The 26,379-nt window shown below is 34.8% G+C and overlaps 1 protein-coding gene across 1 annotated transcript in view; it reads right to left on the bottom strand.

The window, feature by feature from the left end:
- The window catches only part of LOC145293215 (neuronal calcium sensor 1-like), a 220,937-nt gene that overhangs the window by 98,645 nt on the left and 95,913 nt on the right, over positions 1-26,379 (bottom strand). The window contains exon 2 of the mRNA XM_080139754.1: positions 8,665-8,689. Coding sequence (XP_079995880.1) covers positions 8,665-8,689 — 25 coding nt within the window. The remainder of the gene's footprint in view (positions 1-8,664; positions 8,690-26,379) is intronic.

Genomic DNA, 26,379 nt, shown 5'->3' on the forward strand with positions numbered 1-26,379 from the left:
TTCAACCCCTTCTCCAGTCACACATATACAGAGAAAAACTTCAGTTGTCCTTCTTCAATGCCTGTAGCACAAATCACTTGTTTTGTATTGTTTATTAAATTGTTAGGTGAAAGTACAAAATAGAAAAATATCCTCTCCTCCACATGTTAAGAAATGGGTTTCCAAAACGTTCTCTGCACAAGTACAATTATTTTTTTTATTGTTTTATCATGTTTATTTTTGTATTGGCTTTGTTCACGTTAATGCTGTGATTGTTTACAAAGGATTTATTTCCGGTTTGTGCAAACCATTCTGCTTTACGTTGAATGCCCAGAAAAGTCCCTTCTGATTAATGTTTACCAGTTTTAAAATAAGCAAACGAACTTGGCTGTTTTTCAGAATAACAATATTTTTTATGTGGTAAACATTAATCAAAAAGGACTTTTTCATGGCATATATGTGAAGCAGAATGATTCGCACGAATCAAAATTTTTTAATAAGAGATTTGTTCAATTTTTTCATACAAGAATTTGTTATGCTATAAAATTCCTACCTTAACTTACCATTGTGGACTTGTTCAAAATATTGTCCAGTTACTGAGTCCATTTGAAGAAATCACCAAAGAAGCAAGTTACAGAACTTCAACCATATCAATGATAATACCTACAATTTTAGCTTTGAGGTTATTTCTTTCATAAGCTGTCCAATCTAATTCTGATATTTGTGACTTTAGTATGAATCAATGGAATCAAGATTTTCATCCTATCTAAATGATAAAAAGTTGTGTCTACTTTCCTAGATCCAAGATTCAAATTTATATTTCAAAAGAATGACATGGAAAACACTAAAAATCGGATTCTACATCTACTTTCTACTGATGATAATGGAGCAGAATCAGCAGGATATACTTCTTCAAGCTCTGTTGAGAGTCAAGAAGATCAAAGTGAAAGTAAAACTGTTTCTCTTTCAAGCAGGTTCGATAAATTAGCTTTGAATAAGCCTACAGTAACAAATCAAAACTTAGAGCGGGTAAAAGCGGAGTTAAACCTGGAAACTGCAACTACAACAAAAATACAAGAATCACAATCTAAACTCAAAAGGAGTAAATCCTTACGGTTAAGTGCACAAAAGAACTTGACCATTACGTAGCTTTACAACTACTCGCAAGAAGTGATGATCCATTTTAGTGGTGGAAGAAGACACAGGAAACCTTACCACTGCTAAGTAAACTGGCTTCAAAATATTTAAGTGCCCCACCTTCATCTGTGAAGAGTGAGAGGCTCTTTAGTACAGGTGGTAATGTGTATAAACCGATAGGAACAGGCTGTGTCCTGAAAATAGAGTAAATCTAATGTTTCTACATTACAACTTAAAAATATTCAACTTTAAATACCGAGAAGGCAGACAGCAAGAATAGAGGAGGAAGTAGAGCAGTAACAGCAAGTGCAGAACTTCAGCTTATAGTTATTCACTTAAAGAATTACAGTTTGTACTTTGTAGTTGGTTTGTAATTTCTTTTTCTTATCCAATTGTTTAAGTATATTCATTTCAGAATTGGAAAGTGTACTTTATATTTTGTAATTTTAATTAATAAAAGGCAAAAAGCTATAATAGTGGCTAGACATTTAATTAAATGTTAAGTTAAATTAGCAGTCACTATGTTAATGCATCAAAGCTATCTTATGAGTCACTTGGCAGTGATGAAATGATTTAAATTACATAGGAAAGAGAAAAGTAATTAATCGGACGATTAATGGACAAATTGGCCGATTACCGATTAATTGGCAAAGTAGCCGATTACCGATTAATCGGTAACCCCTAAATCCCATATTTAGCCTTCAGAAGTGGACTCACACAATCAACAAGGATCAGACAGAATAGCTCCTCAAATGTGAGAATCAGATGGAGGGGAGCATTGGGAATTTGTTGATTTGGCTTTCTCACCATAAGATATGGCAAGTTTTACAGTATTTTGCCTCATCTCTACAGATTTTTGATCAATAGGAGTGTTTGGTAATCAAATCATGCATCTTTTGGATACATATATAGCCTCCCATATGTGTCTTAGAGGCCGTTCTTAACATTTCCTCACTGTAGTCTTTCAGTAAAACTAAGTGATGTATGGTTGACCAGTCCTCAAAAGGTAGGCGTATATGAGAGTCTCCACTTCGTCACCAATGTACCATCTTTGACAAAGTATTTTAATGGGACGTTGTCCAGCTCTTCATCATCCAGTATTTCTCTGAAAAGAAGAGTAATCACTGCATCTTTCCTTGGCTCATGGGTGACTGATGTCCATGAGATTGGAGTCTCTCCAATTACTTATTCTTCCATACTGCTGGGATTTTTGTTTGGGGTCCCTTTAAGTTTACGACTTACGTCTATCTCATAACCTAAACATATTTGGGAAAGGTTGACAACTTTATTTTCCTTATTGGATCTGCTTGTTTCTGCATGTTTTTCTCTGGCTTCACTTGAACCCTTGCCAGAGTCACTACACATGCTGAGTACACTCTGGCATCACTGTCCTTTACCTTATTTGCATCTGCTGAGATTTTTGGCACTGTCATTACTTTTATGGGTGGGGGTGCTACATTTCTCCAGCCAAATCTTTGCTGAGTAGCATCACTGTACCTCTCCTAAGCAAATCATCAACCACTGATCTCTATAGTATCATATACTAATGTTTTGTCATAAGTTCTAAAGCCAGGCACCACACCACGAACCTACTGTACTGTCCCTCTCAGCTATGAGTAAAAAGAGATTATTGTACAATGAATCGTTCGCAATAAGTATTGCATTTTAGCATGAAATGAGTAAAATAGAAACATTTTGCATGTTAAAAAACAAACAAACTAAAACTAACCCTACACACACACACACACACACACACACACACACACACACACACACACACACACACACACACAATGCCATCCATGCAATAAAACTTGCACTATTTTCTGCAATCCCAACATCTATAAAAGTAAGAATGCGTGTGAGAGGACAATTTTCAACCTATATACTCAACGCATTTTTAATCTACAAACTTCAAATTTGGTGTATAGAGTATTCAGATATGTGTAAAAACTTTTTAATCGGTTTTCATCCGGAAAGAAAAGTGCTGCTAAGGGGTCAAAATTGAAAAATTAGAACTTGGTGAGTCATTGGATTTTTACCTGTTTGTCAACTGTTTCACGACTGTGCATGCGCAAATTGTTCACATTACGTTAAGAATAAATATGTTTGAAAACACTTTTTAAAAATCGTGTGAAGCTGGCCTAATAGTTATTGTAATTGACTCACTGCCTTTAGGTTTTGGTTTCGATCTCAGCTCGAGTATATATATTTTTTTTACTTACAAGAAGTGAACTGTTTAAAAAAAAAACAATTCTCGCATGCACATATCTTAGTTTCTTTCTGTTTTTTTTTTGTTTTTTTTTTAAGGAATTTAATGTTACGTTTAATACCAGGCAACGCTGGGTGCATCTAATATTAAATACAAATTTAGTCTATGCTTGACTTGCCCATCAAGTTTTAGTTATGAATATTCAACAGTTTTCTTTTATCGCCATTAGATTATAAGCAGGCTTCAATATGACATACAAAATTGTCAATAAATCTGACATGCTTTTCTTTCAGCATTGCTCAATTTTTCAGGTGATAGTTCTCTTCAGTTCAGGAATACCCTGGAGATTTTTTAGATAGACATTTTTTTTTATACAAGTTTACAGATGAAAATTTGATGTATTAAGATCCGGTGAATGTGAAGCCCATTCAGAATGAGACGATCACCAAAATGTTTACTCATATCATTGAATGATGATAGAAAGACTGTTGGACATTCAGGATTGAAACTTGGTAAACAAGTAAGGCATAGACTGAAGTTTAGTTGTGTCGGATACGATTGGATTTAAAAAAGGTTGATGCCCAAGTACGCTGGTGTTTGAAATGCAGTGCACAGAACAGGACACAATTATGAAAAAAAAGATATCAGTACTAATTACAATTAGTTAATTTGCTTAATGAAGTGTTTGCTTTACTTGAATGATTTTATTTTCTTTTGTTCCAGATTATTTTTTTTGTCACTATAATTTCATTTTTTTTATTATTTTGTTCTCTCTCGCCCCCCCCCCCATCTTTTTTATGCGTCTTCCCTCTCAGAATTTTTATATAGCTTTTTTAATCCCTTTTGAAGCTATGGCTTATACCACTCATTTCTTTAATCCTCAGTTTCTCTTTCCCTCGTCTATCTTGCTCTTTCACTTCATGAATCCTCACTTTCGTTCGTTTCTTTTCTCTCCTTCCCACTCAATATCCTAAATCATCTCTTCAATGCTTTCTCTTTCTCACTCAATTTCTCTTTCCCTCTCTCACACTCAATTTCTCTTTCCCCCTCTCTCTCACACTCAATTTCTCTTTCCCTCTCTCACACTCAATTTCTCTTTCCTTCTCTCTCTCACACTCAATTTCTCTTTCCCTCTGTCTCCCTCTCAATTTCTTTCTTTCTCAATTTCTTTTTCCTCTCCCTTTCTCAAATAGAACGTTTAAATGCATTATCGTTCTTCCCAAACAAATTGCGGACACTGCAACGCAGTTTCCACTATAACACTGATGGTAACAAAACAAAATCCATTGTTCGCATCCCCCACCCTTAAATTTGAACATTCTGCCAAGAAGAAATTTTTAGTTGCTTTATCTTTAAGAAACATCTTAAAAACCGCCAACTTTTTTTTTTTTTTTAACAATACAGATTTTTATCAAAAAGGCCGAAGGAAAAAAAACTTTGCTTTTTTATGTAACTTTTATAAAAACGGCTGAAATGTTGAACAAACGTCTAAAATGGAAGTGCTGAATTATTAAAGAGACGAGAGTTCAGAAAGAATGTAGCTAAAAAAATCGATATCGTTTTGGTAGTGTTTTATCGTAAACAACCGATGATCCCTATCGTTAGTTCGAGAAAGCAGGTTTGTTTCGCGATTGCAGGAAATTGAATGACTTACCGACAAAATTTTCCAACAAATGGACTAAAAAGCATATTTTTATAAAAAAAATTTTATATATAGTTTTCAAGGTTAAAAAGATTTCAAGACTTTCTCTCCCGCTCTCATTATATATATATATATATATATATATATATATATATATATATATATATATATAGGGTGGGATGATTTGTCGCCATAAAGAAAACAACACTACAGTTTTAAGAATTGATTATATGTTATAAATTGAATTTTAAAAAGAATCTTAATGCTGCAATATTTTAAGTTATAAATTGATTATATTTTTTACTAGAATATCTTGTCCTTTTCTTTTCCAGCTTTAATAACTAGTCCTTTACTTTTCTATGTTTAAGCTTAACCATATTACTTTTCATGCTCGCATTTTTATATTGCTATCCATGATTTTTCCAGGCTTCCAATAAATTCACTTGTTCTTTGTTTAATTTCAGTCTTATTTTTTTGCCCCCATAAACATAACATATGTAATAACTGTACGGCACTCGCCTGGTTTCAATACCCCCCCACTAATTATCTCCCTTTCATTCTATCATTCTGTTTCACTTGTTACTTCTCTTAGCGGTGAATTGGAAGCAACAGCAGCCGAAGACGCGATGTGGTTGCTATGGAAACCACTCATAAAAAAAAAAAAAAAAAAAAAACGTCGCTCACCTCTTTACGTTTTCTTACGATTTTGAGCACTAGTAAATTCTTTCTAACTTGTTTTACTGGACGAAAATTAATTTTTTTTTTTTTTTTTTTTTTTTTTTTTACAATATAGCTGAGAAGGTGATCCATAAACTGTATTAATTTTTTGAAATTTGGTCGAAAAATGAGTGAGTGGTGAAGCCTTAAAGTAGTTTTAAATGATTAAAACAGCCACTTAACCATATCATTCAAACACTACCGTGTTTGAATGATATAAACAAATAACATCTACATAAAAATTGCAATATTCATCAGTCGCACAAGACAGTGGTAGAGGTTTAGGCTTCTTTCCATAGGGTCCTGATTTCGAATCTCCCTAGATTCAGCCACTCTGATGAGACGAAGACGAAACATGTGTCAGTGGATAACTATATTCAAAACAATATATATGCCGCTCCCTATGTGGGGGTACCAAATTGGTAAAAAAGAAAATTATTCCCAACTCGCATTTAGGTAAAAATGCACTTACGTAAATAATTGAATACATTCAAAAAGTATCGCAAACAAAAACAAATAAATAACATATATATATACACACTAGTAGTTCAGCCCAGCTTAGTTGGGCCCCTGTGTACTGTTCACAATTTGCCCTATGTGTGAATACCCTTTATATAAAATTTCAAATGTTTAGACCAAAAATTGGCCGAGTAGTTTGCTAGAGACCGCAAAGGTTAAATATTTTGAACTTTAACTGCTTGGCAGCTCAAATTTTCGATCCAAACCGATTAAAAACTTGCCTTATCTCTGAATACACTTTGTAAAATTTCAAATGTTTAGACCAGAAATGTTTAAAAACTTTGACCCCTTAACATTTATTGTTTGGGTTTCAAATCGAATTAAAAAAGTTTAACCCATATCCAGGTAAATTACATTTAAAATTTCAAGTGTTTAGACTCAAACTTGGCGGAGGAGTTTGGTAGAGTTTTCAAAAGGTCAAGTTGTTGAACTTTGACCCCTTGACAGCCAAATTTCTGTCCGAAAACCAATTAAAAAGATTTTCCCAAATTTCAAAACCCCTTATGTCAAATCTCGAGTTAGTAGACTGAAAATTGACAGAGTAGTTTGGTAGGGAAATGTACACAAAAACAATTCCACTTTTCTAGATTATATTAGCGGGGGTGCCCGGCATTACCCAGGTGTTTGTAGGCATGAAAAAAAAAAAAAAAAAAAGTGGTAGTAGGCAGGCAGGTTCAAACCCGCAATGCGAAGGCGGAAAAGAAATGGAAAGAAAACCTGGCATCTTACTGCTATGCATGACGTGACAGGAAGTGTAAAGCGTTCCAGTTTAACAATGTCAACCATTATGCCATAGTGGATAGTGAAATGAATGAGATGGCTGTAAGCCAGTTAAGCTTTCAGCCGTAGCAAAAAAAAAAAGTGGTAGTAGGCAGCCAGGCTTGAACCCGTACTGCGAAGGAGGCAAAGAATGTGGAAAAAAAAAAAAAGTGACATGTTTGCTGTTGTATCGATTGCCAAACTGGAAGTGACATAGGTTTAAATTAAGGCTAGACAATCGAAAAGAGGGGATGACTTTTGAAAATATCGTTGAAAAAAGCGGCCCCTCCCTGTAGAAAAGTGCCCAGTTGAGGGTGAAGGAATTAATGTTTTGGCCAATTTTTCGATATTTGTCGTCCGAAGGGTCGAGCTTCAAAATGATACTGATCTCGTGAAAATCTGTCACCTCTGTCGAAAATTTTAGGCAGACATACAAACATACATACATTTAAACAGACAGGCGAAATATATATATATATGTGTGATGTGACCGTCCCAGAGAGCAGTTTAGCTTCCCCTAGTGGGGAGCTGAGACTCCCGAAGTACTGGAGAAAGCTGGGGAGGACATGATTCTTTTATTTATCATCGGTGTGCCCTGGTGACAGCGAAAAACCCTGCTGAGAGAAAAGATTAGAATTTGTGACTTTCGTTTTTATGAAAAACGACAAACAATGTCAATTTTTGAAGTCGTATTTCAAAACAAGTAATGACTCAGAGTTCTGGAGAAATTATGTCTATAATTCAAGTGCAGTGCTTTGACCTAGGGATCACGATGGTGACCTCATTAGGCCACGAGAAACGTTTGTAGATCCACAGGTGCACTTGTGTGGGGAGGACTTTCCCCTGGGATGACGTTGTTGGGTATGATTGGTCCAGGGAACAAACCCGGTTTCACTCCACCTCTGAATATTTAATGGAGCGCAGAGTCGAAAAACAACAACTAGTAAGTTGAGAGTGGAGACAGAGTTTGTGACAGGGCAACTTGTAGAGATTCGCCACCCCCCTCTTTCCACGCCAACATCACCCCTATATCAAAGAGAGAAGTGAAATCTAAATATAGACTCAGTGAAGTCGGACATTATTAAATACTGTACTGTAAAGACAATTGTATATATTTATAAATATGTATATCGTTTTTCCTGAAAATTAATCAGACTAGAAGAACGGAGTTGTTTTTCTTTTTTGTGCATGGAATTGTCTTCCTGATGGAGGACAAATTGTGAACTTTTCTTCTAACATATGACAGACCGACGAGGCAACAGCATATCAACCCTGACGTGAGAAGTACTGACGAACACCCGGCTACGAATTGAAGACCAACCAGTACGATCAAGGAGGATCTGCCGCACGAAGAAGTCACATCTAGTCGCTGTTGACCAAGATACTGACTTAGACGATCATAAGATCACACTTTGGTGATCTGCAACCAGGATAGCGGTCCACATTGGTTCCATGACAGAGTATTAACTCTTACGTGACAAAGGGTCCCTTGGGAAGGAATTGTTTCACACACACGCACACAAATAAAGATACATTGCTCTTTATTAAAAAGTGGGGGGTTGTTGACTAAAATACAAGATGCCTAATGAGATGAAATAAAGGAATAGAAACTTTTTTTTTTTTTTGTTAGGGTGATGTCATAGCGGATCAAGTGGGGAGAAAAGTAAAAAGAAAACAGAATCAGCATTGGATAACTCACCATTGACGTAACTCCCTCTTGTCAACTGAAAAACAAAGCAAAAAGATCAAGTGTTAATATTGCTTATGTGAATTATTTTAGACAAATTAACATTGAATTTCATTTAATTCGCAAGTCACGATGGATACAGGGTGACCCCATAAAATGCTATTCATGGGATCGTTAATAAAATTTACAATCGTTCAATAATACAGGGCAAAACTTTGATGATCGTCTCATCAGTAACAGATGTGATCCTGATTGGCCTTCAGTCATAGGTCCTTAACCTTCCGGATTTTTTTTTTTTTTATCTGTGAAGCTATCTCAAAGATAACATCTAACTAAATAATTGTCAGACACTTCCTGGACGGAAGAGGGCCATTACAGCCAAAATAAGAGCAGAGTTAAAGAATAAAGTTGTTAGAGTTATTGAAAAATTTGAATGTAGTCTCCAGGTGTGCTTATCAGTGAATGCTATCAAGTTAAAAACTGTGGGACATTCATGATTAAAACTAGGTGGGCAAGTCAGGCATAAACTGGGGCTTTTTTTGTGTGTACCAAATATGGTTGGATTGCACAAAGGATTATGAAGTTATTAACAATTCCATGAGTGGAATTTGTTTTTAGGATGTGCTCTGTAGGATAACTCATCTGGTTTGATATCGATGAAAAGCATAAACTATATTGAATAAGCATTAGCAGAAATGGCATATGAAAACTTTGCTGAAGAGCTTTGCAAATGTTGCTTAATGGTTTTTGATTCCACGGGATGAAGATTATCTTTTTTTTTTGTTTTTACTTTACTTCTGCTTCTCTTTCGTCTCATGGAGAATAATGGAATCTTCTGTAACCGTGACCCGGGGAATGCTGGGTATTGCATAGGTACCGCTAGTATTCAATAAATGCTAATATAAAATGCATAACAGACATTTGTACCGAAAACATTGTTTTTATTATACTCACAATACATAAATGTCCCCACACACACTTTCTCTTTTTTTCTCGAAGAGAGTGAGGGGGGAAAGAGAGAGAAACTAAATTTCTGCCTCAGGCTTTTTCCTCACCTGCGTTTAGTCTTTATGGGATTTACATTATTGCCCGTTTTCACATTTGATTCTCTCCTTCTCTTAAAGGCTATGACCAGTGAAAACTGATACGCCTCCTCATCCGCACCATTATCACTAGTTTAACATCCGTTTCATATGCTGACATGTGTTGGACATCGCCATGGACAATATCTATAGAAATATAAATCATCTTTCCTTAGTTATATCGATTTCCCGACAGGGCTCATTCGGAAGAGTTCACAGTAGATAAGCCCTAGAGAAGTAATACGTAATTAAAGATCAATATATTTTTAATGATTTACTTTGGGAATTAAAAAAAGTAGTTGCTCTGATCGGAGCACAGCAACCGAAGAATGTTTTCTGTATCCAAGTAAAGCGAAAGTGTTTTCCTACTTTCCTTTTCAAATTACAGAACTGGACATTTCTGCCTTTGGCCAATCAATCAGTAAATGTATTTCTGATCTCAACGGGGAGTAAAGTTTTTTTTTTCTTTTCTCTAATTAACTAATGGACAACCTGCAGAAAACAATTAAGCTACAAGATTGATAGCTATATTATCTAACTGAGGTACACCGCGTGAGAGGAGCTCATCTATTACTAGCAGGCTACCTGGCGTTGCCTGGTCATAAAATACACTTAAATATGGTATGTTAATTCATGCAGATTACATATTTATTATTATAAAGACAACTGTCTATTGATTATTGTATTGTACCTAATATACAGTCGTGAGATCAAAACTAAATATATATGTATATATTATATACGACTTGGGTGCCATCAGCTAGAATTGAAGCCAAAACATACAACTCTACACACTCATTCCTTTGCCTCTGTGCCACACACACACAAAGATACAAAACACGTTTCATGAAACATCAATCTGATAAAACACCAGATTATTAGCATTACTTGGATTCATCAGACTACTGTTCTCATCTTGAGTGTCATTTTCACAATGTTTGGGTCAATGTAACCTCCGACCTTCCTCGGGTGTATCTTGTTAAACTTGAGAATGTTTCTGGACACCGTGATGCAGTGATTAGAGTACTTGAAAAATTCAATTGTGAAAGTGATATTCTCCTGAATGTTGAAGGTTCAATTCTTAGTGTGGGTGACCAAAAAATACAATTGCAAATTACTTAGGGCCTCTATCCAGTCATAGCTGACGGAACAAGAGCATGCTACACCCATGAAATAAATAAAGGGTTCTGCTCGAAATTCCGTCCAAATTCCCGAGTTCGACCGAAACATTCTCAAGTTTGACAAGATATACCCGTAGAAGGTTGGAGGTTACATCGACCCAAACGTTGTGAAAATGACACTCAAGATGAGAACAGTAGCCCAAGGAATCCAAATACGAATAACCAATCTTCATCTTAAAAATTCAGAAATATAATATCAAATTAATGACCAACTCATTTTTTCCTGGAGTAACTAAAACCACTAATTTAGAATATAAAACGTCATTTTACGTTAACTTACACTGTATGAATTGTTATGTAATAGTCTAAGTTGGTCGTTTTCAAGTTAAGCATGAACAAATTCTTATCGAGCTGTCCTCATAAATAATCAATTTCTACACAATTCCCACTGTTACCATTTATCGGAGTGTTCAGTTATTAACCCTTATCCTCAAGTGGCTTCTGGACCTTGATAAGTAGTGACTGCCTTATATAAAAGAAAAAAAAAATGAAAACGTCGAAATCATTAAGTGTCTGCTAAATGCAATAAAAGTATTTTCAATAATGGAGATGCATTTTAAATTTCACATTAAATGAAATTTAATGAGTTTGTGAAGCTTGTGAATTGCAGATCTGTTCTACATTGCGAGGTTCTCTTCCTTTTAGGATATTAGAACACTGTTTGGATCTCATTATATATATATATATATATATATATATATATATATATATATACAAATAGAAAATACAACACAAATAACCTAAGTGTACAGGTGTGGTTTAAAAGGGTTGTAGTTTCTGCCAGAGAAGTTTCTGCTTACTGTGACATAGTTCCTTTTATTGTTAGTTCCCAAATCGAAAGATGTTGCAGTAGAAAGCAAAAAAAAATAAAATAAAATAAATAAATAAATAAATAAAAAAATTTTTTTTTCCATATTATTTGGATTCTTCAGACTACCGTTCTTATCTTGAGGTTTATTTTCACAGCGTTTTGGTCGATGGAACCTCTGACCTTCATCAGGTGTTGTCAAATTCTGGAATCTTCCAGAAGACTTTTTTATATAGACAGAACTAATAGTCTGTTGCATATAGAATGTAGACATTTCTTTCAGCACACTGTCTCTGGTTACAGTTAGTTCCTCAACATTATACTGGGGAAGCAAAATGTGAAACGATCGTTTATTATGAGTTTTTTTTTTCTAGTCTTTTCTCAATTGTATGTCTGCAATTTTTTTTTTTTTTTAATATTTTCCTGACTCAGAATACTTCAACAAGAAAACAAAACGAATGTTTACTATTTAAATGTTAGCCTTAACCTTGCAATTATCAAATCAATAGCAGTCACATTCAGAACATAGCGCATACCCACATCCCTTACCTACATAATACTACCATCTACCATTTCTAGTCACTATCTTGTTTTTATATGATTTTGATTATTCAGACTACTGTTCTCATCTTGAGTGTTATTAACAACGTTTCAGCCGATATAACCTCCAACTTTCGTCAGAGGTATCTTATCGCACTAGGGAATCTGCATACAATTTTGAACAAACTCCTCCACCCTGCATTTGTTTTTTTATTTTTAATCACTGCTGTTTTGGTATAAACCAGCATTACTTGGGGGACATAGCTAACGAAATATATTTTTTAAAAATTCTACGTAATATCTTTCTTTTACAAATTTTTTCCAAATCTTTTCTATTTATTTGTCTATCTTTGTCCTTATTCTAACTCTCTCTCTCTCTCTCTCTCTCTCTCTCTCTCTCTCTCTCTCTCTCTCTCTCTCTCTCTCTCTCTCTCTCTCTCTCTCTCTCTCTCTGCACTCTTTTTTGGTAATTACTATAATATGCAAGACAAAAAGAAATCTGACCGACATCTGTTTGTAAGTGGATCTTGTGAAGTTTCTGACTTTTAATCAGTGACACAATATACAATTCATATAGTAGAAAAGATCAATAGCTAAAAGTCAATCAAAATATCGACCCCCCCCCATCCCTAATTTTAATCCCGTTACTCCAAATGAATATTATTATTATTTTTTTTTTAAATGTGTCGATATTTTGCTTAATGGAATGTTGAAAAAGAATATATTAGCTTTGTTGTTGTTGTGAAGTTTCTAACTTTTAGGCGGACACACACAAACAGGTAAGCTCCTTTTATATAATAGAGAAGACTGGGTTAGTGTTTTAAAGAGTTAAAGAAACATACAAGAGTATAATTTGTTTATTAGGCCCTTTCAAAGAAAAAAGATTTGCTTCTCCTAAAATGAATGCTTGTTAGGTGACAGTTCTTGCTTTCGTTATGACAATGAGCACAAGCGAAAAATGACCCTGCTTTCTCTTACGCGGCTGGCAGATTTATTAAAAGCAAAAATATCATATTTTAAGTATCAGTTTCTTCAGGAATCTTATTCATATCTGTTTCAGCTTGTCTGTTAGTCAATCTATATGTCTGTGTCTTGTTAAAAAATTAATAGAATAAAAAGAAATATTCTTGTTTATCAGAGAAAAATTTTTTTTTTTATCTATCTCTCTCTACACACACACACACACACATATATGTTTACAGAAAGTTTTTAGATGAAAAGTCATTGGTACCGTCGGTTTCAACCCCTTTAATTAGGACCGTTTTAAATACCCATAGCAAGGTCTCTTCAGCCAATAATATTTTATAAAATTAGATGAGCATTAGCTGAAGAGAGCTTGATATGGTTATCTAAAACAGCCCTAATTATCGGGTTTGAAACCGACGGTACCAATGACTGGTCTCATCTAAAAACTTTCTGTAAACAAAATATAAATATGCTCTTATTTTCGGATTTTCCTTATAATTGAGCCCTCTGCTTGATTTCTTTTTTGAAGAAAAAAAAAAAAAAACAAACAAAAAAAAACTATACATATATATATATATATATATATATATATATATATATATATATATATATACTAGCATGGGCGCCCGGCGTTGCCCGGGTGTTTGGATGTGTATGTTGAGCAAAAAAAAAAAATGTGGTAGTAGGAAGGCAGGCTCGAACCCGTACCGCAAAGGAGAAAAAAAACGGGGTAAAACCTAACGTTTATGCTGTTACGACCACCGCCAAACTAGAAGCGACATTTTTTTTTAAATTAAGGCTAGACAATCTAAAGGAAAAGATAACTTAAAAATATTGGCGAAAAAAGTGACCCCCTCCCCCTGTAGAAAAGTGCCTAGTTGAAGGGGAAGATATTAATGTTTTTAGCCAATTTTTCGATATTTGTCGTATGAAAGATCGAACTTCAAAACGATACTGATCTTGGTAAAATCCGTCGCCTCTATTGAAAGTTTAAGGCAGACATGCAAACAGACATACATACATTTATATATTAGTAACTAAAAATTTTCGACCCAAACTGATGAAAAAGCTTGCCCTATCTCTGAATACCCTTTATGTAAAATTTCAAATATTTAGACCAGAAATTGTCTGAGTAATTTTGAAGAGACCGCAAAGGTAAATTTTTTTTTAACTTTGACCCCTATTATGACCCCTTAAAATTTATTGTTTTGGGCTCAAATCAAGTTATTAAGTTAGATCCATGTCCAAGGAACCTATATCTAAAATTTCAACTGCATAGACCCAAAATTGTCGGAGGAGTTTGGTAGAGTTCTCAAAAGGTCAAATCGTTGAACTTTGACGCCAAATTTCTGGCCAAAAACCGATCACATCGATTTTCCCAAATCTCAGTAACCTGTATATCAAATTTCGAGTCTGTAGACTAAAAATTGACAGAGTTATTGCATAGGGAAATGTACACAGACACACAGATACGTTCACTTTTATAGATATAGATATAATAGCAGGTTAATATTTTTCAGAAGTAACACAACCAACGAAGTCTTAATGAGGTTAATACAAGAGTGCTCAATACCAAAGTAGAGCAAGATATACTTTTATTTGTTTTACATAAGCATTAATATGTCACTATACGTGCATGAGCATGTTTCAGTCAGCCAGTTACAAGTAACTACAGACCTCTCCATACGATATTGCTTATACAAAAATTTAGTCCATAATCAATAGAATGTGTAGCAACATATTAGTGATTATGTAAAACAAATAAGCACACACATATATATATATATATATATATTAGTGGTCTAGAAAGGCCACAGGGGAGAAAATCCAAGCTGCTTGCCAGGACGCTATATATACAAATTTAGGGGAGGCAATCGAAGCACCAAAATATACAAATGTAGGGAAGACAACCGAAATAGCAAAATGAAGCTGCTTGCCAGGATACTATACAAATGTAGGCAAATTTGGGCATATTTTATTGGTTTGAAAATATAGGTTCTTTTTTTACCAATTGTCATAAAATTTCAACCATAAAATAGTATTATAATCCTCAAAAAGCCTGACATGAGCATTTCAATATTCAATTTGGCTACGAGTATAGGTATATCCATGTATAGATATACAACCTTTTTTGCCAATTTTATAAGTTTGAAATCTCGGCGACTATTGAGCGGAATTTAACAAATGAAGACTCCTCATTAAAAAGCTTATGACCTGAATTGTGTTGTGGGCTATGGCATTTGCCCTTAAGTTGCACATTGTTTCAAAAAGTGGGGGATCACTTTTCTATATTAATTCAATGTGAAATAAGCACCCACTTTATAGCCACCTTTTTGAAGAGAGTCCGTTTTGTTTTTTTGTTTTTGAAAGGAGTGGTGCTTATTGTGGCCTAATAGTCCAACACAAAACCAACCTTATAAAACTTGTTTTCAGTAGGTTTTCGGGTGTGCTGAAAATGAGTATCACATTTAAATTTTCCGCAAATAAGTATTTTTCTGGGTATTAAGCAAAAATATGCATGTGTTTGTGCATACAACAATGGCTACCATTTATAACAAAGAATTACATTGCTTAATACTCAGAAAAATACTCATTTGCAGAAAATTTAAGTACGATATTCATTTACAGCACACCCAAAAACCTATAGAAAACAAGTTGTTTTAAAGTATTTTTGTGTTGGTCTACCAGGCCACAATTACTAAAAAAAACAAAAACAAAACAAAACAAAAACAGATGCCACCCCACCCCCCTCCAAAAAAAAAAAAAAAGGTGACTATAAAGTGGATGTTCATTTTGCATTAAAATATACAAAAGTATTCCCCTACTTTTTAAAACTATAATTTCTTTATATCTTGGAAACTACTGGTTTCCTGGGATTTTTAACTTATTTTCGTTTTCAGCACCCCAGAAAACCTATAATAGTGGTAATTTTAAAGATTTTTTGTGGGTGGAAAGATACTGCACCTTCACTAATATTTCAATCATAGTCAATTGTTTTCCTATTTTTGCATGTGAATTAGAAAATATCTGATATTTTTCCAAAACCTCTGACCTTGATGGATGAGAGACTAAAACTTGCTGCTATGGTTTCAAATAATCTGAAATAATAGTAAGAGGAGACTTGATTCCTAATATTTTTCATATGTTATATCCCCCCCCCTTTTGGAAATATGGTACGATTATGAATATCTCCAGTATTAAATAATCCTTATACACTGAAATTTACTGTATTAAAATCAAAGAGGGGAGATATAAAATGAGAAATAAGTCTCCCCTTGCTGTTATTTCAGATCATTTGAAACCATAGCAAGTTTTAGTCTCCCCTCCATGTTATCTCTTATATAAATTTCATCTGTCTGTTTGAATGTATGTATGTGTGTTTGTACATCTTGCTAAAACTTTTGACACACGCGACTCATCCGGACGAGATCGCTCGACATCTCGGATGACAAATATCGAAAAATTGACCAAAAACATTAATTCCTTCACTCCAAACTGGCCAGTTTTGTACAAGGAGGGGTCGATTTTTGCAAGTCATCGTACTGGTTGAATTGACTTTACTTAATTTCACCTTCTGGTTGCGTCATGGAGCATTGGTAAAACGTCAGATTTTCTTTCACTTTCTTTTCCGCCTTCGAGCCTGTCTGCCTACTACCACATTTTTTTTAACACCTCTATCCACCCTGGCTGCAAACTGTTGTTTTGATTCCTTCTCCCCACTTCTACCATTTTTCTTCTTTTAGCACCTCTCTTCACATGGGTTGCCGACTGTTGTTTTGATTCTGCCCCCCCCCTCCACCTACTACCACTTTTTTTTTTTTTTTAACACCTCTCTCCACCCGGGGTTTCTTACTACATCACCTATACACACCTGGGCAACGTCCACTATCATATTTTTTTTTTACCTGTCTCTCCATCCGGTCTGCCTACTGTTGTTTTGTTACCACTACTACTACTTTTAACACCTCTCTCCAACCGAACTTCCTATTATTTACCCCCCCCCCCACACACACACCTCACCACACCTGGGCAACGTCAGGTACCCCCGCTAGTATATATATAACATTTTACTACACTTCAAAGACCAAGATTTTATTCACTATATCAATCCTTTTTTTTTTTTTTCCGAAGCAAAAACTTAGGTACGATAACGGATTTGTATTGTTCACTTAAGCATGACAGACTGATGAAAATATTTCAATTTTAAATGTGATGAACCAATGAAAATGCTCTTTCAAACTAAGCTGTCCATAAAGACATTTTTTTCTATTGTTGTTCAATATAATTTGCTGCAGATGTGCACCTCTGCATTGCATATACACCTCGATACAATTGATTTTGGATGTGATAGGCTCTTCAGCTTATATAAATTGTTTTATATATTTTTATTGGAATTTTGTGTATTCATTTTTTTTCGGACTGTTATCCTCATCTTCGTAGTTTTTGTTTCACCACATTTCGACCAACTCATCCTCTGGCCTTCTTTAGGTGATTAACCGTGACAAGATAAGAATGCAGAGTCTCGTAACTGTATCCCCCTGTAATTACTGCCTTTCATAGTTGTTGTCTCACCACGTTTTTGCTGACTAATCTTCTAGCTTGCTTTGGGTAGGATTGAAACCACTATCTTCAGACAATACTCACTTGGAACTGTAGAGATTCAACGCCTCTATCCATTGCACCATGGGCCCTGAAGGGTGATCAAGCAGACCAAAGGCCAAAAGATGGTGCGACAACAACTATGGAAGGTAGTAATTACTGGGGGATACAGTTACGAGATTCAGCGTTCCTTTCTTGTTGCGGTTAATCACCTGAAGATGGCCAAAGAATGAGTTGGCAGAAACGTGGTAATATAACAACTATGAGGATGAGGATAACAAAGTCTGCACAAAAAAAAAAAAAAAAAAAAAAAAAAAACACCAAATTGCTTTGATAGACACTGAAGATTACCCCAAAGTTAAAAATATAGTGTTAGGGTCTGGTGAATGGGAAGTCATTCAGGATTAGACGTATCCTGAGAGGGTTACCAAAGTGACTATATTATTGAATGGTGATAAAAATAAAAAAAAAACTATTGGACATGGCTGATTCAAATTTGATGCACAAGTTAAAAATAAACTGGAGTTTATTTGCACAAAATATGGTTGGATTGCAGAAAGGATTGAATTTTATTTCCGATCCCATGGGTAGCATTTTTAAGAGGATGTCATTCTATATAAAAACCCAACAATTCTCCTGATTCTATTATGCACTTTATATTATGAAGTACTATGGAATAGGACCATTATTAGATAACATACAAAAAACACAGAATGGAGTCAGGTTCTTTATGATTCATGAATTAATGAATTGTACCAATTACGATACGCTTCATTGAATGTATATACATTTACATGAGCATTTGCAAATTATCTTTACAGACTTTCCATAATTCTCTTGTGTCCTTACAAACAATTCAAGCAGAATTGGAAACACATGAACCGTAAGATATTCCCTCGCCAATCCAAGTATTCTTTATATCCAATCCATTGATAACCAGAGCTACACACTAGGTGGCCTAGGCACCAACATGTGGTGATGCCACAAATTCAGAATAGGCTTGGATAAAAATCAATAAATGTTGGATGGGTAGGAAAATTTAATAAAAATCAATTCTGTATTTGTGCTGTCTACGTCTCCCTACCGTGTGATGCAAGTGAAAATAAAACCCTAAACCAAGATCAAACAAAAGTTTTCTTAAGCAAAATTTCATGATGAATCAAAGAATCGTATTTATTCTGCACAAACAGTATTATCGCGAATTGCTTGAGAATAAATATGGATCCCGGTCTACCTTTTATCCCAGCCTTGATTCCCGGTATTATCATATTTATGAGTGCTAGTCTAACAGCATTGAAAAGCTGTGATACAATGAAACAGTCTGTCTATGGATGACTATATAAGCTCCCCGTCTTGGGTAGACCACTTTTGCTAAATTATATCACCATCTCTTTACTTAGAGTAATACAACGCCCTTTGTTTACAAATAAACAAATGGGGCACTTTATAATTGTTGGTCAATGTTTATATAGACATTGGAGATATAATTTACCAGGACTGATCCAGAGACCTAAGGGTAGAACTGCCGACTATAAACTAGATGGTTGTTGGTTCGATTCCTAGCTTAAGATGGGTGCTAGTCTAGTCACACTGAAGCACTGTGATACAGCAAAACAGTTTATTTGTGACTATTCTTATATTCAAATTTCTATAATTTTCAATGTTAATTGGTTCAAACGATATAAGTAATCTATTTATAAAGTTATGAAGAAAAAAGAAAATGAATTATAATATAGAACTGACTGTTTAGTTAAGAGTTATTCAGATGACCTTGCAGATGTTTTATTCATATGTAATAGATATGACTTACATCTCGACTTAATTGAAAAGTATCATTCTTTGTAATTTTTAATCTTCTATATTCTTCTCTTCTATATAATAAAGTAATCTTGATTTGCACCATGGGTATTCTCTCTCTCTCTCTCTCTCTATATATATATATATATATATATATATATATATATATATATATATATATATATATATATATATATATATATATATATATATATATATTAGATAATCTACTCGGTGACCGGAAATCTTTACATACATTTTTGCCCCAACTCCTTTTTAAACTGTCTCCTTTTACTATGACATCATTATATATGATGTATGCTGCACATCTCTCTCTCTCTCTCTTTATGTATATATATATATATATATATATATATATATATATATAAATATATATATATATATAGCAGCCCCTTTATGAAACTATAATGGTTTGGTTCCTTGCTAATGAAGCCAGACATAACTTCTGTTGCCGGGTTTGAATCTCTCAACTGGCGTTAATCGTGACACTCTACATTGATGATTCCTGACGGATGAAACACTAGTGTCTGTAGATATTAATAATTATTATAGTAAATAAGATTATATATATATATATATATATATATATATATATATATATATATATATATACACACACACAGGGTGGTCGCTAGAAAAGCTGGAAATTTGTCAAACAATCATTTATTTTTACACAGAATAATTTTTACAAAGTTTTTCAAAGACAATGTTATATTTTGGTCATAGATACTCAAAATGTCTCCGTGCACTTCACTGCAGCGTCTTAACCTAGAAATCCAAGCTAGACAACAAAAGAATCAATCAAAAAATAGCAATCATGCATTTTATTCATGATCTGAGCTGACCTTCAAATTTCCCGCTTTTCTAGCGGCCACCCTGTATATATCTACAATTATATCAAAGATACTTTGTGTGTATGCTTGAGTTCTTTCCTCATAGGTTCCGAAACGGTTGAGCCTATCTTTTGCAAATTTCACACAAAGGTAATTTATATGTCTGGCAGTGTTCTTAGATATGTTTTGTACAGAAATTCATGCGATAAGTATTAAAAAAAAAAATCTGATCTTAAAAATAGTCTTTTTCTCTTATAGATAAAAAAGAAGAATTTTTACAGGGGAATAGTTTACGTTATACCGGCCAAGGGAAATAATAAAATCTCAGCAAATCGTTCCTTTTCTTCTTTATAAAAAAAATTTATTGTCATCTGGAGATATAGCTCAGTGGTAGAGCATTCGACTACAGAAAGCCTGGGTATGTTTTAAGTTTTTCTTATTAATAAGTTCAATTTACGATAAAAGAAGGTGCGATTTAAAATCGCCACAAATCATTTGTGATTGAGTGTTCAAATCCTGTCATACAAGGAGGAGCCATAATAATGGTGAAACATATTTGTAGATAACTATTTTATCTGTACTGTGTTGGTGTGCGTTTGTGTTTTGTGAATTGAGTTTTCTCTCATTAACCAGTAATTTAAATAAATATAAAAAATATCAGAACTTCGCTTAGGCCTGTGGTGGGCAGTGAGTTTATTGATAAGATTGCTTTCTGCTGTACAACCGATCGTTAATCAATTTTCAGAATAAAATGATTATGCAAATTGGTGAATACATTGCCTTCTGATAGCTTCAACTCCTTTGCTGTCTCAAGCAACTTTTATTTACAACTAGATAAACAGCTACATCAGCACACACAACGCCGAGTCAAACACAAAATCGAGTACACTCAACATCGTCTTACCATCAATGCTTACCCTATGAACTCGGACTATGGGAAATTCCCATATGCACAAAACAAAATCTTTGAAAAAACAAGAATACCCTAACTAAGGGTAAGAATAAGAATTAAACATTGGATAAAATGATGGTTAAAATTATTACAAACTTGCCAGGATTCGAACCTGGAATCTTCTGATCCGTAGCTAGATGCGTTATCCATTGCACCACAAGTCCTGCCCGTATGCCAGAAGATGTTACCGTGACTGTATACAAACAATGCTAAATTCCATTGACATGGGCAGATAACTTTCGCCAAATCCATGAAACAGCCCAAATACCATTATTTCGGGCTTTTTGTGTGACTCTGCATTGTTCGTTACGAACCATATATAGATAAGGACAATCTAGGGACTCACACCTTTAAGGGAAAAAAATAATTTTTCAATTCAGTGCATCCGTTCGAAAGTTTTATTGGTATATAGGCACACACGTAAATAAACAAACATTTAGAATTTTATTAATAGTATAGATCAACCAAAATGAGTATGCTGATTTTTAAAAAAAAAATTTCCCGGAAAACTCTGAATTTGGACGACCTGAGCATTCTGCATTATTCTCTGTACAATTGCATTTAAAATCAGCATACTACTTAACCATTGTTTCTGACGGATCGGAATATAATTTATCAAGCCATTGCTTGATTACCTTGGACACAAACTGTCTTCATCTAACGACGGACAAACAGCTGTAAATCACAGAATCGGTGGAGGTTGCTCTGCCTTCAGGAGAAATTAAACTGCCCCAACTTCTAAATGCATACGTTAAAAAAAAATCTATGAACATTATTTGTCCTATAGCTTTATATAGATTTGAATGTGTCTACTTGTTAAGTTCTGAGACATTGTGTTGAACACAGATGGCGGCGTAGTTCAGATCAGTAACCAAGATGGTGACCAAGAATCAAATGCGGTCCATCACATAGGTAAATGGCGAACTGATTGAATCCAAAATTCGACGAATTTTATAATAATTTTGCGACGTTTTGATTGGTTGTTTAGCACAGCCGTTGGTTATAAAAATGATTGGCGAATCCATTCGTCTCATACCCCCATCAAAAACATGTCAAGGATTCGTCACTTGACACTCAGCCCAACAGGTGAGGGGCCGGGAACCGGCCCAGCACCTGTTGGACTGAGGTACACCGCCTGGGTAATACCTAGGAGGTCCACCCTCCCAGGCCTTGCCACCGGGCTTTCTGGTGGGGCAAGTTTATTGCTTGCTGCCTGAGGCGCCCCGACCGGGGAATGCCGAAGGGGTTACTAAGACAATTTTTAAAATTGCAGGAGTGGCCCTCCTTTAGGGGAGCCTGCGGGGTTCCCACTTTCCAGGCCTTGTGCCAAATAATGCTGATGTGGGCAGCATTTAAATAAATACCCCCATCAAAAACATTTTACACTACTGGACTATAAAAATTGCATCAGAAAGTATAAACTTTCTAAAGCCAAATCATGCAAGTCATTACTGATCATAAACTATCCGATCACATCAGCATCGGAGAATTGTAAAAACTCACTGGCACACCATTACTCACATTTTCGAATGGTCTTGTGCTCAATTTGTTTAAAATGTTATACATCATTGAGAGGGGGTCGGTTAAGTGTTGTTTAAATATGTTTATACATACATACGTGTGTGAGAGGGAGTTATCAGCCACTCTACTACAGTTTATTGGCTTATCAATGCATGAGGTGTTTAGAATATTCCTCAATGTAAATTGGAATTTGAAAATTAGAATTAACAAACTCGACTTTTGAAAAATGTAACTTTCTTTATCACCATTAAAAAGTAAATTCGTATGGTCCGACCATGTTTACCAGCTCACTACTGTAGTTGGTATTTTTTCAAAAGGGACTACGTAACGGTTTATTTATCTCCCTCCCATGGCGGGAAGATTTAACAGAAGGGTCAGAAAGTGGGATTGAAGAGCCAGCGCCCCTAATGAGAAACACTCTGGCCTGCAAAAAATGCCTGATTAGCCCCATTAACATTTCCGGATAGGAATACCTATTAGCAGTAAAGTAACTTCTCAAAGAGAGAAGCAAAGTTTGGCAGGATAGACCTCCTAGAACTGCACAGGATCAGCAATATACTACAGTTAACAGGGGAAAAGCCATTTCAATAATGGCTTATATTCTGTTGGCTTTGGGGCCCCCAAGGGAAAAATCCCTGACTAGGCTACATAACGGTTGCAAATATGCTTACATGAAAGTGGTACTATGAAACTGACTGGTACACCGAGGTCGTTAGTTCGCATTGCTATTCACTTAACCAAGCAAATAATGTAAGGTTTTAGAACATAATACTTTCCTTTTGCTAGAAGAAAAAAAATGTTATGTTGTTCTATTCTATGGGATGTCATGGTCTGATCGCATATTTGGGATGTTTGTTTTTTGCTGTGTGACATCCTGTTTCAAAACAGATTCAGCAATACTTTACGTGCTCGTGGTATTTTAGTGGATTTATTGCGTGCATTCACATCAGGATATTATCAAGTCCCTGTTTCCGGGAAAAAATACAAAAAACTTTTTTAAAGGAATGATTAAATTTGATGACAGAATATCTATCTCTCTATAGATATGTGTGTGTGTGTGTGTGTGTGTGTGTGTGTGTGTGTGTGTGTGTGGAACATAAAAAATTGGATAATTTTTTAAATAAAATATTTGCATCGCTGTTTATTCTCCCTCTCATATATATATATAAAACCATTTTTACTATTCGGTCAGGATAGAATGCAAAAGAAAATTCCAGAAGTCGGCAAATTCTGGTTTTAGGGAGTTTTAACTCCCTAAAACCAGAATGTGTAGTTTGAAGTGAGCGACCCATATTTAGTTAGTAAACAGACAATAGCACGAATTGGAAAAAATAAATATTGATGGTGAAAATATATGAAGAATGCTATTGTGCATAAAGTGGTGAGAGTGGAAGTAGATTTAAGAAGACGAGTGAAAATTACTACGATTTCTTGCGCATATGACTATTTTAGGAGAGGCAGACAAACCGGAAAAAAAATGTAGAAATTACTGAAATAAAGCGAAACTGACGCATATATTCTGAAAACACAAATCAATACTTGGTATAAAACATGATCATAGAAGAATTCAACTTATCACTTGTGTTTACATAGTTAAAAATGTCTGATGAAATAGAAGTCGGCTTCATTTTATGATCTAGAAGAAAATAATCAAATTGGATGGAATCAAAAAATTAGATTAATCTTTCCCCCCCTTTTTGCAATTTATATTAGTGCCAAGTTTATTCAGATGAAGAAAAGTCTGTCAAAGAAATAAAAACATTTATTGTTTGACAAATGAAAGGATTTTTAAAAAACTTGATTGGTTCCATTGTAGGACCATCATTATGCATGCCAATGTCCAAGAGAGGGAGACAAAAAATGATTCTAATCTTGGAGCTGACTTTGACACACAAAAGAAATCATTGAACCAATAAATATGGTGGCCAATTGGTTGACATCTTCAAAGAAAATGAGGAAACATTTTTCTAAAGAAAGAGTGTTGTCAGCTAATTGGAATCCACCCAACTTATCTCTATAACAATAAAATTCGCATCTATCTGTGTGTATACGTATTTCTCGGTTCAATGTAACTTTCCTAATTCCACGTTGGGTTATGATTTTTATTTATTACTAGCACGCTGCCTGCAAGATTCAAGCAGACGTGTGTGTGTGTGTGTGTGTGTGTGTGTGTGTGTGTGTGTAAATTTACCTGTCATCCCTTTTTTAAAAGATGGAATCGCACGATCGCCGAAGACATGATACAAGCAAGCAAAGTCCACAGAGTTTTATAATTATATAGATTGTAACATTTTCAATAGCAAAACAAGGATCTCCTACATACATTCGAGTGTAGATACGTGCTGGTCTCTAAAACGAATAAATCTCTTTTCATGTAGGAAGTAATACATAGGAGGGATTCCGTTGAGTTTTCTCAAAGAGACAGAGAGACAGAGAGAGAGAGTGAGACAGACAGACAGACAGAGAGAGACTAATGTCCTCATCTAGTTATTTATTTCTTAAACTTATTTTTTTTAACTTAACGAAATGAGTGACGCGTCCGGACAGAGGCATCGACAACATTTACTGTGATTATCAGTTTTAGACATCATTGGTCGTGTCTTGTTTACACGGCTTCCCCTGAGAGACTGATCTTAAAACCTTTTTTCTCTCAGTTTGAAAACATGAGGTTATTCATCACCATTTGAGTGTTTTGTCTACGGTGTTTGACATCAGCTCTTTGCATCAACTTCATGTCACTCGTCTGTGGGAACGATTCTTTTTGAAGAGAAAAAGTTACATTTCAAGATAACTTATCAAAACCTACACTAGCTAACTTAACTGTCACTGGCATCGGGCCCCTAATATTTAACACTATTAATTGAATATTCTAATATTTTGTTAATATATGAGAGAAAAAAAAAAGAAGCTACTTCGAAACTTCCAAACATTTAAACTGTCAGATAGAAAGTAATTTTTGGTTTTTAAAATTACTAGCAAATCCTCATGTATTGAAAAATTACAACGATCATGGAAACAAGCGTCCAAGAACGGCGTGTGCGTGTTGTTAAAAGTCACCGACAATTGAACTCGAAACCCGATCGATAGGAAACGAAAAGGTGACATGCAAATTAAGACGCAATCGAATTTATAAAGTCTGTATTTCTTTCATTGTCGAGAGTTGTTTAAAAGTAAGGTTAATTCGCATGTCAGTGGGAAAAAAGAAATACGGATTTTCTACGAGCGTCGAAACAGGAAAAGAAAAAAGGATTGTCGTTTTTGCGTATGCCGAGAACATTGCACGTTGAAGAAATAAAACATTTTTGCATGAACATTTCACGGTATTCGGCAGGTCAAAGGCAAACTTTAATTGCAACACGTGTATCTAATCATTTTCGAAAAGACAGATTAAAACAATATTACCTTAATGACAAATTTACTTATATCT

This window comes from Euprymna scolopes, chromosome 2, assembly GCF_053919585.1.
Source record: "Euprymna scolopes isolate OS-2025 chromosome 2, ASM5391958v1, whole genome shotgun sequence".
Classification (NCBI taxonomy): domain Eukaryota; kingdom Metazoa; phylum Mollusca; class Cephalopoda; order Sepiida; family Sepiolidae; genus Euprymna; species Euprymna scolopes.